This window comes from Phalaenopsis equestris, unplaced genomic scaffold (assembly GCF_001263595.1).
Source record: "Phalaenopsis equestris unplaced genomic scaffold, ASM126359v1 Scaffold199359, whole genome shotgun sequence".
In the NCBI taxonomy this organism is placed as follows: domain Eukaryota; kingdom Viridiplantae; phylum Streptophyta; class Magnoliopsida; order Asparagales; family Orchidaceae; genus Phalaenopsis; species Phalaenopsis equestris.
This window is the reverse complement of record NW_018219238.1, coordinates 46812-61288: the sequence shown is the minus strand read 5'-3', so window position 1 is coordinate 61288 and position 14477 is coordinate 46812. Positions and strand designations below refer to the sequence as shown.

At 35.1% G+C, this 14477-nt stretch overlaps 1 protein-coding gene across 1 annotated transcript in view; it reads left to right on the top strand.

Annotated features, from left to right (window-relative positions):
* Nucleotides 1–14477, top strand: part of LOC110035720 (ER membrane protein complex subunit 2-A-like) — a 67102-nt gene that overhangs the window by 48041 nt on the left and 4584 nt on the right. The window contains exons 5-7 of the mRNA XM_020739999.1: nt 12166–12251; nt 12410–12469; nt 12542–12623. Of these exons, the coding sequence (XP_020595658.1) occupies nt 12166–12251; nt 12410–12469; nt 12542–12623 (228 nt within the window). The remainder of the gene's footprint in view (nt 1–12165; nt 12252–12409; nt 12470–12541; nt 12624–14477) is intronic.

Sequence of the window (14477 nt, the reverse complement as noted above, 5' to 3'; positions counted from 1 at the left end):
TTTTTTTTAAAACCAAGTGAAATCAATAAAACTCATGAATGTATCGGTCTAAAACATTTAAATTCGTTAAAAGGAAAATGATCGGATCAATCCCGAAGAGGATATCCTTTCCAAATGTCAATTTTGCGCATTTCCAAACTCCTATTGAATTAAATTTATATCAATCCCATACTTTGTTCAAAATGAAATTATATAAACTTTTTATATTTCATAAAAGAAGAAATACTAATTAATGGAAGAAGTAATTCCCGAGTTTTCTAGAAAAACATACATATGTAAAAAATAATTTAATCACATCCTTCATCAAAAGTTTATAATGAGATACAAATCCGACAACCGGGGCAATAAAAGAAGCAATATAAGCCCCAAATATAATTTCCAGCATTAAGAAATATTTCAGCATATGTTCCAACAACGGAGGGCAACAAATTAAGCTAAGATAAGCCCTCAAATATAATTTCCAGTATTAAGAAATATTTCAGCATATGTTCCAACAATGGAGGGCAACAAATTAAGCTAAGATAAGCTCTTAAATATAATTTCCAGTATTAAGAAATATTTCATACTTCCAAATATTTCAAGCAACCAAAGTAATAGAGGCAGCCCTCAAACATGCTTTTCCATAGACATTTATAAAGAAATAAAAAATGCATTTCTAGACTAATCTTCCAATGCTTTCATTTATCATGTATACCAAATGTCTTAAGCATAGAAGAAGAGAAAGCAACCATGGTATGTTATATTTTGATGTCCAAGAGGACTATTTCATGCATAAATCCTATTTCATGCATAAATCACTGAACATACACAAACCATGCTTCTTCACGCTTTTAAAAAAAACTGGAAATATTTTTATGCCATCCAAAATAGTGAAAAATAGAGGAGAGGAGAAGAATACCTCTTTAGTGTAGACTTAAAGCAAAGCACTAAAATAAGATTGAAGAAAACACCATAGAAATTTCTCTTAAAAGCCTCACACCAAAGTTCTTCTCGGATTTCTAGTTTCCCAAGCCGTAAATCCTTCGAACGACAGAGATGAAGAAAAATTTTCGTTCGAACAACAGAGAAAGACTAAGTCCACTTTTTAACCGTAAAAAAAAAAGAAGAAAGAAAATGCCAAGCTCCTCTAGGAATTTCTTCTCTCAAGAACTCTCCCTTTCTTTTTTTTTTTTTACTTACTCGAGCAGTCGGACCTCAAAAGAAGACGCAAAAACTCTCTAATCATACCGTAAGCCAAAAAGCAAAGAAAAGAGAAAGGAATCTCGATCGTTTGCCGCCCTAGCCTACCAATCGAGCAAGAAAAAGGGAATGACATCATAAATGAGGAGAACGTATAGCCTCGAGAAGGAGAAGGGTCGGCCAGGTGGAATTTCGCAGTTGGAGGATTGCTCGGTCGAGAAGAACTCGAGGAGACGAGCCGCGTAGGGGAATCGACAGAGAAATGCCGCGAGAAGATAGTCGCGAGCGAGATTGGCAAGGAGAGTCGTGGATCGTGGATCGTGGATCTAGGGCACGAATGCGAGAGAGACGAGCCGAGTTGCGCTCGATCGAATGGAGGGTTTTTTTTTTTAAATCGGGTTTAAGCGAGTGAGTTAGGTTATAATATAATTATAATTTAAGGATATTTATATAAAAGGAAATATTTAATATTTTGAAAAATAAAATTTTAATTTGTGTTGTGACATATTGAATATGGATTTCCTTTCTGGGTAATTCTGACGTTCTGAACGCGCTGGCATGATCTGTTTCGCCACCGGAAGTCGTTTTGACAAACTCATCGATTTACGTGCCAATTTTTCTCGTGTCGAAAATATGGCAATATGAGTGTCATTTCCTACTAAAATTAGTGTCCCAGACGCGTTGGCGCAATCCAATTTGTCGTCGGAGGCCATCCGGAGAAGTTCGCATTTTGACCCCTCCTCTGAGCTTAATTGAAGTTCGATTTCGTGCAACTCAGTGAATTTTGTACATTTGGTGTGCGTATGTGACAAAAAAGTCGTGACGATGTTTTCTTAAGGCTTGGAGTTCTATTAGGAGCTTTTCCCTTGAGTCTTCACAAAATAGCCCATAACCGCTTGTTCATAAGACGATGGTCTTGTGCCATAAATGTTAGACATCAAAGAAAAATAGAAAGTGGTTAGAACTTCTAAAAGGGTGGGTCTCAATTTTAGTTTTCTAAGATGGTCAATAGGAACTCGTAAAAGAACTCGTAAAGCTAGATCCTAGGATCCTAGAAAAAGAAATGACCTCAAAAATGAGGTCAACAGTGCCTCTTGTAATTAGCCTTATGTACCCCTTTTTCTATTAATAGGATATGTTGCTCTACTCCAATATTTCAATATGGTATCTGAGTTGGGATCCTAGATCCCAGCCACCACCCGCCTTTCCTGCAGAGTCTCCCGCAGGAACTCCTAGCCGTCAGCCCTTCCAACTGAAGTCTGCAACCGCCGACCTTCCCTTGATGTCCCCTGCAGCCGGTGACCTACAAGCTGAAATCTGACTGTCTCGAAATCTCAACCAAATTTCTTTTGGCTCAATTGGAATTATGGCAGACTCCTCCAGCACTAAGCCATCCTTAGAAAGTGTTCTTAATTCCACTGTAGATTCGACTCCAACCTCGGTTCCCATGCAGACCGGAGGACCAGAAACCAACACGAACTTCTTGATTGCATCTCACAAATTGAATGACATTAACTTTCTACAATAGTCTATAAAAACTTATCCACCAAATTTTTTATGTAGACTCGTCCCTCATATTATCCATATGTGTTCAATCCTTTTTTTTGGCTCATCGGTGGATGCATATGTTTAGAAAGCTTTACATACATACCACTCCATTCTGTGGTGTCCTTATTCATCAAAGGAAGCGGGAAATTCGTTTAACTTACAAGGCATGATATGTGAGCCTCTAAAGACTGACCTGACATATGGAGCTTGGGAAATGGAGAGCTTTATGGCCTTATAGTGGCTGATCAACGCCATGAAATTGTCGATTGACCGTTAATATAGTGCCCTCTGGATGGCAGTCCGTGATACTTACTCGGATGTAGGAAACTCTGGCCAACTCTATGAGGTATCTAAGAATATTCGAGAGGCACGATAGAGATCAATGACTGTGACCCGGTACTGCAATGACCTGGTGGTACTATGGATGAAATGCAACCTTTACTACGTTTACACTTAGGTCTCTCCGATGACTTTTCTCTCTTTCATAAAATTGTAGAAAAGGATCGCATATTCTAATTTCTGGCAGTCTCAATAAAGAACTTGATGAAGAATGTGGCTATATTCTTGGTCGGGTTCCTTTTTTTTTCCCTTGAGCTGCTTTCACCAAGATTGCCTGCGAAGAGAAGCAGAGACTTGTCATGCTTGGCACTTCCACCCCTTCAATCGAATCACCCGCCTTGGTCTCTAATAGTGCTTAGTCCTCTCAGGCAAGTCACCTCACTTGTGATTACTGTTACAAACTCAACCACACTCGTGACAAGTGTTGGAAACTTCATGAAAACCGGCATATAAACCTCCTCTGCTACAAAGGCTCTTACTATGACATCAGAGTCTACCACAGTTCAACTGGCTTTTATCCAGAACATTCTGGAATCCTCCGACTCTTTGAAACGTTTGATGGAGCGCTAAATCATCTACTTGGATCCAATTAGTTCTCTTGTGGCTTGTCGACCTCACATGTCCGTCAAAGTATTGTCCTTATGGCCATCATGTGTTTTTTCTACTCTAGTTCGTGGATGATTGATTTAGGTGCCACAATATCTGTTAATAAGTTGACATATGACATTGATTGCATTGCTCATTTCTCTCTTGATGTTTGTGTCTTGCAGGATTGTCGTTTGGGGAGGATGATTTGAACTGCAAAGCTTGTAGTTGGACTCAGCTACTTTCAAGAGAAAAGTACAAAGAATGAGTACATACCACTCAGTAGTTGTAGTCTATCTCGAGTCACTAAATGCCCCATTATGTTGTTTCATTATTGTTTGAGTTATTCTAGTTCTAATATTTAAAACATATGTATCCATTGATGTTTTTTTAATCAAAGTATTTCTAGTTTCAAGTGTGAGACATGTTAGTTATCCAAACATCATAGGATTTATTGCCCAACCTACACACGTCTTTCGCTCCTTTTCACTCATTCATAGTGATATATGAGGACCATTTCTTACTTTCAGTTACATCAATAAACGGTGATTTCTTACTTTGATTGATGACCACACTTGGTGACGTGGGTTTATAGTTTAAAAGATAAATTGGAAGCTTCTATCACTTTCCAAAAATTGTACATCTTCATTTTGACCTAATTCAAAACTCTAATTCAGGTCTTTCGGGCCAGTAATGGTCGTGACTTTTTTAGTTATATTTTAGGTGAATTCTTGTTAAGGGCATCCTACACCATATGTCGTGTACAAACACTCAATAAAATGGGATAGCTGAGAGAAAAAAATGGATATTTTTTCGACATTGCTCGCCTCATTATGTTTCAATATGTTCCAAAATATTTTTGGAATGAAGCCATATTGACTGCTACCTATCTCATAAATAGTCCCCTTTAAAATTCACAACTTCTGAACTCTCTTAGTCGCCTTACTGTCATGCTTTCCAGCCAATCGAATCTTCTCCACTTTAGATCCCAAAATATTTTGGTGCGCGACCTTTGTTCAGAACACCGATCCCACTCAGAGTGAACTTATTTTAGATCCATAAAATGTCTTCCTAGGGTACTTCGCTACTAAAAAAGACATCGGTGTATTGATCCTATCACAAACAAATTCAATGTTTATGTTGATGTCTCCTTTTTTGAAAGTGTTCAATATTTTCCTAACTCGACCTCAAGTGAGGGTGAGCTAGAGTTCCTGGACACTAGTTCTTATTCTACTCCAATGAATGCCCCTCTTGTTCCTGCAATTGAGGAATTTTTGGTTCCCATTGTTCCAACATGTCCTCCCACTCTCCTTGTCTACACTCGGCGCACTCGTCCCAATGCCCCTACTCTGGAGCTCGCTACCTTCTTGCAAAATCTTGAATCCACTCTTAGTGACATCTTCGACACTTTTACTCCAAATGAGGAGGTGAGTTCTTCTAGTAAGGTATGCACTTAGACATGCTCTCTCTATTCCAAAGAAAAATATCTCGCAGTTTATTGCCGACCTACAGAGCCTTTATTACTGCCCTGACGGATCATCAGATCCCAACTACCATTGAGGCTTCACCTGAGGATCCAGCCTAGAATACTGCAGTAATTGAGAAGATCAATGTTCTTCAGCGGAACCTTACATGGAACGTCTTAGATATTCCTCGGGTTAAGAAAGCAATGGGATGCTGATGAATTTTTAACATCAAGTTCAACTCAAATGGCTCCTTTAAACGAACAAGGCACGATTGGTCGCCAAAGGATACTCAGACTTACGGAGTTGATTGTGATGAGACATTTGCTCCGGTGGCCAAGTTGATCATTATTCGGGTCTTACTATCTCTTGCGGAGTTGATCACCATTCGGGTCTTACTATCTCTTGCGGTGAATCTGGATTGACCCTTATTCCAGCTCGATGTCAAGAATATGATCTTGAACGAATATCTTACAGAAGTGTACATGCTTCTTCCCATGGCTTTAACTTTATTGCCTCCCTATGGTGAGTGTGTTAGTTGTGAAAGTCCTATGGACTAAAGTAATCACAACTGACTTGGTTTGGCAAGTTCACAAATGTAGTAGTGGGTTATGATTTTACTCAGGCTCAATCAGATCACACTCTTCTTTCAACATTTATTCAATGTCCAGATCGCTATTCTTTTCACCTATGTCAATGATATTGCACTTACAGGAAATGATCTACCGACATTGAAGTCTTTGAAAGACATTCTAGCTACGTTCTTTGAAATGAAGGACTTGGGATCCCTCAAATATTTCTTAGACATGAAAATTGTTCGGTCATCTCGGGGCATTTGCCTGTCTAAGCGCAAATATGTGATTAACCTGCTAACTGAGAATAATTTGCTTCTATGCAAACTGGTGGCTATCTTAATGGATCCTAATGAAAAATTATCTGATGTTCCCAGTGTAGTTATTATTAACAAGACTCACTATTAGCGCCTTGTGTGTAAACTCATTTACCTCATCCATACATGCCCTGACATATGCCATGCAGTTGGTATAGTAAGTCAATTCATGCATGACCCCTATGAGCACCATCTCCACGCTGTCCAGTAGATTCTCCACTATTTAAAAGACACACCCGGATCAGGTTTGTTTTTCTCGTGCCATACATCTCTTTTTGTTGTTGTTTGTACATATGCTGTTTGGTTGGATCAGTCAATGATTGACGATCTACCTCCGGGTACTGATCATTTGTGTGGGGAAATATTGTCACATGAAAAAACAAAAAAACAATTGGTGTTTGCCCGGAGCTGTGCTGAAGCTGAATTCCGATCTATGTTCTTGAGGATCTATCAGACTCTCTTGTTACGCATCATGCTCCGCCAACTAAGTATGCCGACCTCCGACCCTCTGCAATTGTTTTGTGATAATACGGCCGCCATTAGCGTTGCCCACAACTCGGTCTAGCATGATCGTAGCAAACATGTCGAGATTGACAAACACTTCATCAAGGAAGAACTTGAGTCCGAGAAAATTTGTATTTTATTTGTGCCCTCCAGTGGTCAACTAACGGATATCCTCACAAAGAACCTTCTTCGCCATTGTTCGATGACTTCAAATCCAAGTTGAACATGATTGACATTTATGCTTCAACTTGAGGGGGAGTATTAGAAAATATGCAGATTTTCTTTTGTTTGTTGTTATTTGCTTTCCTATTTCTCCTAATTCTGTTTTTATTTCTTTCCTATTTTCCTTAGCCTATTTTTATTTCTTTCTGAGTGCCTCTTGTAATTGGGCTTATATGCCCCTTTTTGTATCAATAAGAGATGCTATACCACTCCAATATTTCAACAGATATTGTTCACATTCCAAATTTATCTTTGAGAAGTTGTTAGTGAGATTGAAAATTTTGATTTAATGATGATGTTATGTATTGCTTCATTATCCGCACACATTTTTCATTTACCATTCGTCTTTGTTTTAGCATAGTTACTATACAAGGACTTATATTTCAATTCACTATGCTCCTTCAGTTTTATCTTAGAATCTGATAATTTTAGGATTTGTGAATTAAGGATCAAATCTATAGTATGGTGAATATCCTTCTCTGGTAATAACTCATCTATTGGATCATCATTGGTCTAATCTTTAAACTCAAATAACTAATCTAAAGTTATAGCAGGTATGTGGTGCTCATTTGAATCATAGATAACTTTCCTCATATGTCGGATACAAAAAGAAGTAAGACAAAAAAATTAATTCATCAAGCTATTAAATTCTACTTGTTCTATTCTGATGTTTAAGTTTGAAGGGTGAGTTGTGTGGCTTTTAGAAGTTTAAAATTTTTTTTTCTAATATTATGCTGTGAAAAATAACTATAAATTGAAGCTTAGCATTTTCTTATGGCTTAGCTTAGGCTGGGTTTATTTGGAAGAGATGGTGCTTTTTTTATGGCTTTATATGAAAAAAAGGATATTCATCCTTTTGAGTTTGAATATGTTTGTTTTTTCTTAACCATATTGTATTACATATCATATAGCCATGATTTGTGTGGTAGAATATGACATGTATTTCATAGGAAGGAGATCGCACTATGGCTGATCTTCATAACTACCCATTTTGATGGTGTTAGATATCTAGATATGATAGGTAAAGAAGTGTGATTTACTCAGCTCGTATAGAATGATTCTGAATAAGATTCTGATTTGAGATTAGTCTTTAAGAATCTATGTGGATATCACATTTATGGTACTGTCCTCTTTAATCATCAACCCTATCTCTTCTCAGTGCACATGACATACATTGTAAAATTATTTTCTCTCTTCTAACCTTCATTGTTAGCTATGGACACATCTTAAGACGCCTACATAATTGTCAATGGGATTTTCCAATGTTCTCATTGGATAATGTGGTGCATCACAAACTTATTAATCATTCTAATCATCATTCCTCTACTTCATTTAAGAACATGAGTCATGTTTTGCATTGTTTGATGTATTTGTTCCCTTTTAGGGCACTTAAAGCAAATCATGTCTCTAGTGTTCTTTGAAGTAGGTTCACTAGTAATTTTGCTAGTTGGGGCATTAGATGATGATGGGCTAGGGCTAAAAATAAACATTTGGTTTTGAAGTGTTTAAATTTGGCCCTTTGATCTAGTATGCATGTGAATTTCATATGTAGGGCTATCAAAACGACTCGTTGGAGAACAACTCGTGTTCGGCTCGTTCGCTAAGTTAACAAGCCGAACACGAACAAAGATTTGTTCGTTAGTGTTCGGCTCGTTCTGGCTCGAAATTCTGCTCATCAATTATATATATTGAAGGGTATTATTTTAAAAAAAATTAATTGACTACAAGGCTACAAAGATTTATAATCAATTAAAGGTATTAATATAATCAATTAAAGAGGTATTAATTAAAAAAATAGAACAAAAATTATTAAATTAGATTCAAATGATGTTTTAATGTAAATAATAATTTTTAAATTTTGTCCCAGCCCTTAACATCTTACGACTACGTGATTTGGGTTGTCAAAACGAGTCTTTGGTCGTGAACAACTTGTGTTCGACTCGCTAAGAAAACGAGCCAAACACGAACAGACATTTTGAGCTCGAAATATAAATGAGCCGAACATGTTCGGCTCATTTACACCCCTATTCATATGTCTTTTTTTTATATTTTTTATTTTGAGGAGCAAAACATAATTGAAAGCATCTTGTTAGGCCTATGGATCATGGAGCTCAACCTCGTTTCTAATTTCTATTATAAGACCAATGACAAATTTATTGGCCAGTTGTTATTCTTAGTCAAGATATTGTCTTAGCGACAAGGCCCTCAAAGATGTTCATTTACTCAACTAAAGTTTTAATATGCAATTTATTTTTCTCAGATTTGATTATGAAAAAATGAGTTTGAGATTGATTTAAAAAATAACAGCCTTTAAATAATTGCGAATAAAAATTTGAAAGTGGCACTAAGTGTGATTCCAAAGTTATTGATTTAAAGCAATCAATTTAATTAAGTTCCAGATTTTATCAAGGGTTGGCTGTACTGCAGATCAAGGTTTTATATTGTAGTGTTGCACTCCCCCACTACTTGAGATCACTTTAGTAAGCTTTGGTTAATGAAAAGTTACAAGATAATTGGCTTGGTTTGATTTGTAGAGGCAGCCTGTTATTAATAGCATAGATGCCCATGGGCTAGATTTGATTGGTGGTTCAGTTTGGCTTGTGGGGAACCTAAAAGTTGTTAGAAGGGGTATATATGCTTTAATAAGGGAATGGTTGGATTTGATTTGCATGCAATTGGGGTTGGCAATGTGGGTTTACCTTCTTACTCGTCAAAATTTTGGATCCAGTGGTAGGATTTGAGTTGCTCTCAAACTTACAAAGTAGGGCTTTAGTGGAGGGATAGGCCAATGGCTGAAAATATTTTTAATGATGGGGTAATTTTTCTATTTGACTCTGGAGTGTTTCAAAATTTTCTAGGTGGTTTATGATGTTTAAATTTTCTAGATCTTATTAAAACAGCTCATGGCTGCCGACATTCAAATAACTTATAATTCTGGTTTTGTAAGAAATTTTTTAGGGAATTGGTATGCAATGATAGTGGTAGGATAGGGAACGAGTTCTGTAGCAATAAATAATTAGGTTTAATCCAAGTGTAGGGGTTGGAGAGATCAATAAATCTCCTTAAGTGGAGGTTTGACGCTAAACAGGGCCGTGAATTTAGCTCGAAGATTGTTAATCGCTCAAAAATTCATTCGAATTTTGGCTCGGATCGTGATTGGATCGAAATAAACAAATCGAGCTATTAGCCAAAATTTTGGATTGAATTTTTTTCAAGCCCACCCAAGCTCGGCTCCAAATTGAATCGTTAACTGCCCTAGTGAGATTAGGGTTAGCAAATTTAGCTCGAAAATCGTTAATCACTTGAAAATTCATTTGAATTTTGCCGCGTTTTGAGGTCAGATTGAAATAAACGGGTTGAGCTACGAGTCAAAATTTTGAATCAAATTTTTTTTGAGTTGATCCAAGCTCGGCTAGAAATTAGATTGTTAACAGCCTTAGGCACAAAGCTTCTCTTTATTAGAATCAAATCTATTATTTTTAATGACACCCACTTCTTTATTGCTTTGTTCTTTTCAGAAATTATCTGTAGTGTCCACATCCATGCAAATTCATATTACACGAAAGAGATGGATAAGAGAGGTGATTACACAAGTATAAGTGCCACCTCCAATGAGTGAAGTTCAACTAAAGATGTGGGAAATACTTTTATTAAAATTCAAATCCAGTAATCACGTTCTAATGAAAATTGTATCTTTAAACATCAAAATTTTGATTTTTTACCGTTCAACATATAAATTTTGAATCTCAAATTTTTTTTAAAAAACTAAATGTTCAGAGACTACAAATTACTGTCGTATAGTTCTCATACAACATTACTTACATATATAAAAAAAAAGGCAAATATTAACTTGTCATCGTTACTGGACTTCTACTCCTATGCCCTTGTCATTGAATAGCCCCCCTTTTGCTTCCCTAGTTGGCTTTCTGTGATTGGTCCCCCAGTGTGATCTTGTGTCGTATTGCTAGATCTTTCACCAAGGAAAATACTAAGTGGAGGGAGTTAGCCCCATGCTCTCAATTCTAGAGATGTCACTTTTTTTTTCCTTTTTTAGTATTGAAACTTTTTTTTATTCATTCCCTCAGTACTTGGATTATTACAGCATATTCTACTATTTACAATATTAAAAAATAAGGGCAAGAAGTTAAAATATTGGGAAACAAACAAGGAAATTGAACGGAATACTTCAATTCCTCCCAATTAAGAACCTCCCCCCCCCCCCCCCCACTCCCAAAAAAAAAAAAAAATCACCAAAACATTGTTAAAATAAAGGAAAAATAATTCCAAAATGTACCATATGAAAATTATAATTAAATTTTGAAATTATAAATGTTTTGACTAAATTGAGTTATTTGCGTATTTTTATTATTTTTCTTTGAGCTTCGTATCAAGAATTTATTGATGGTTAATTGATGACAATATCTTAGCAGCACTCAATCTTGATCTTGCAATGGGTCCTTCAAAATTTGCATGATGGTCTACATTAGCTTAAGTTCAATATGGGCTTTTTTGACATCCCTTTTAAAAAAGAAATTAAATGTATATGTGTATATGTGTGCATATAAATACATATGTGGAGAGTGTATATACTCATATTTGTTTATTAAGTTAACTGAGCAATACATAGAAAAAAAAATTTGGCTTGTTTGCTTGAAGTGGCTAGCTGAACAAAATATGCTCAAATGTGGCTTATTTACATCTTTCGTTATGGAGAAGTCTGTTCAGTTTGACATGGCCTTAAGCCTAATGTTTCACAGCTTGTATTAAGTCTAGTCTAGGTAGCATGATGGGTTGTTTTGTACTGATTGACATTTTTGTCTTGCTTTCCATGTTTAGAATTCTTTGAGTTGCTTGCATTACACTAATTGTTCTAGAGGATGGATGTTGTATTGAGTAGCTTTGAAATAATTAGTTACATTTAATCAAGAAAAGATGATGGTATGCTAAAGCTTCGCATGAGATTATATTATGCTTGCAGCTTTATCATCTTCATTATTGGCCTTATCCCAACTATTTATGGCTGGTATTTTGAATTTTCATCGTCATTTTCTGAGTTGTTAAACCTTTTATTCATAATTTTTTTTTTGAATTACTTACAGTTATGTAATTTTAGGTCTACCCTTTTGTGTTTTTTTTTTGTCATCTAACTTTAATTTTATCAATTCATCTAACAGGCACATTTTCTACCCTTCATTGCATATAGCCAAATAATCTTAAATTTTTTTTGCAATCACCTTATAGTATGCTTGAAGCTTCAGTTGCTGGTATAAAGCTGCCATAATAGAAAAGAATTTTTTTAAGCCTGATTGAAACATGTGCAACATTATTGAGAGTTGTTTTATTGTCTTCTTTCTTAATTAATGATGTAAAGATCTAACATTTTTTGTGCATTATTTGAATGATTTGGTGAATGAAATATTTTGTGCTCCGGTCCAGGTAATTCTTAAGAGGAAGGTGGCTATAGCAAAGGCACAAGGAAATTCAGCTGCCGCAGCGGAATATCTTAATAACTATCTGGAGATGTAAGGAAATTTATTTTTTTGGTTTTTGCTGATGCATCTAGAACTATTAATGGTAGCTATCCTTCTCGTTTGGTTTCTCATATAAATATTTTATGGTAGAAATCCATTTTATTAGGTTTTGAGACAAATTTGTACTAGATGCTGTATTCTTTTTATAGATTTATGGCGGATCATGATGCTTGGAGAGAACTCGCTGAACTATATATTTCAATTCAGATGTAAGGTCCTGACAATAGCTTTATTGTACATAATTAGGCGAAGTGCATCTCTGAGCAACATCCCATTCTCAGGTACAAGCAGGCCGCCTTTTGCTATGAGGAGCTCATTTTAAGTCAGCCAATGATTCCTTTGTACCACTTAGCATATGCTGACGTAAGTACTTTTAAGTTATATATATATATATATATATATATATATATATATATTGGGATACTATGCAAGTATACGTATTATTATTAAGTAATATAAGACTTTTTTATTAAAATCTGAATATCGAACCCACAAGGAAGATATGCAATATGCACTTTTTGGAAAACTTTTCTTTTTTTTTTAAAGGATAATTATTTAAACTAAAGACATTTTCGCAGTAAAGAAAGTTTAAATATTTTTTTGTAGTTTTAATATTTTGATAAAAATAGTACAAACTTAAAAAGATAACTTGAGTTTTTGTAGAAGAAATATAATAAATTTGAAGTGACCAGAGATATTGCAAATTTTTGAGATATTTGTGAGAGTCACAAAACATGAAAACAAATCACATCACAATTCTCACTCGACTGTCTAAATTATGTTATTCCATTGTAGTCTTGTTGGTTAGGATACTCGGCTCTCACCTGAGAGACCCGAGTTCAAATCCTGACAACGAAACCAGAAAAACTTGATCTTCGATAACTACTTATATGCAACAGTATATAACTTGAGTTGTCCAAAACACAATTATAAACAATTCACACATCATATTCAAGTCCAAAACATGAAAACACATCACATCACAATTCTCACTCGACTCTCCAAAACATTTTATTCCGTTGAAGTGTAGTTCATTAGGATAACCAGCTCTCACCCGAGAGACCCGGGTTCAAGTCCCGACAATGGAACCAGAAAAAACATGATCCGAGATAACTGCTTATATGCAATAATATAACAATAATTATGATTATAATTTTCACATATATTTCCTTATTTTACAACAAAACCAAAAGCTTGATCCTAAAAAAAATTAAAATTTAACTTTTAATTTATATATATTTGGATACTACGTAAGTATATGTATCGTTATCAAGTAATATAGGACTTTTTGATTAAGACTTGAATATCAAACCCACATAGAAGATATGCAATATGCACTTTTAGGAAAATTTTTATGTTCAAAAAGATAATTATTCAAACTGAAGACATTTTTGCAGTAAAAAAAGTTTAAATATTTTTGGTAATCTTAATATTTTGACAAAAACAGTACAAACTTAAAAAGATAACATGAGTTTTTGTAGAAGGAAAGCACTAAATATGAAAATATCTTTCTCCTTATCATGAATTAGTAATAAGTATAGGAATTCTATTATGGAAGTATGCATATTGTGTTGTGCCAGATAGAAACAATAATATTCCTTACCCATACTAGAGATGATATAAAAAACATTAGATAATTTAAAGTTTGAATAGTTCTGAAGACCTGCTAGGCAGGGAAGATACTAGCTCTCACTCTAGAGTTCCCTCAATTCCCTCCACCTGGGGGATAACATCTTCTATCAGAACCTAAAACAGTAAACCAAGTTGGGGGCTTTAACTTGTCACTTTAAAGTCCCACAAATCTACACCCTTCAATGAATATTTTTCTATTTATTTGCACTCAATCATATGAACTAATTTCTCATTCATACAATCTCATGTGATTCTTTCCAATTGTTGACAGAGACAATACCAGCCTGGTTCTTACATGTTCTCACATCAAATTTTAATTTCTGGATTGGCCAAATCAAGAAGTCAATGAAGTACATGCATTTAAATCATCACAATTTTTTCTAACATTAAAGATCAATATTCTACACAATTTCTATCTAACACTTAAATACATATCATCTTAAGAAGAACGATGAAGAAAACTACTCAGAATCCATGGAGAAAACAAAACCACACTTTAGTTTAAAAGTAGAAATCATTGTCAAACCAACAAAAAGTCTCAATTAAAACCAAAAGTAGTTTAAAACAAAAAATAAAAACTTATCT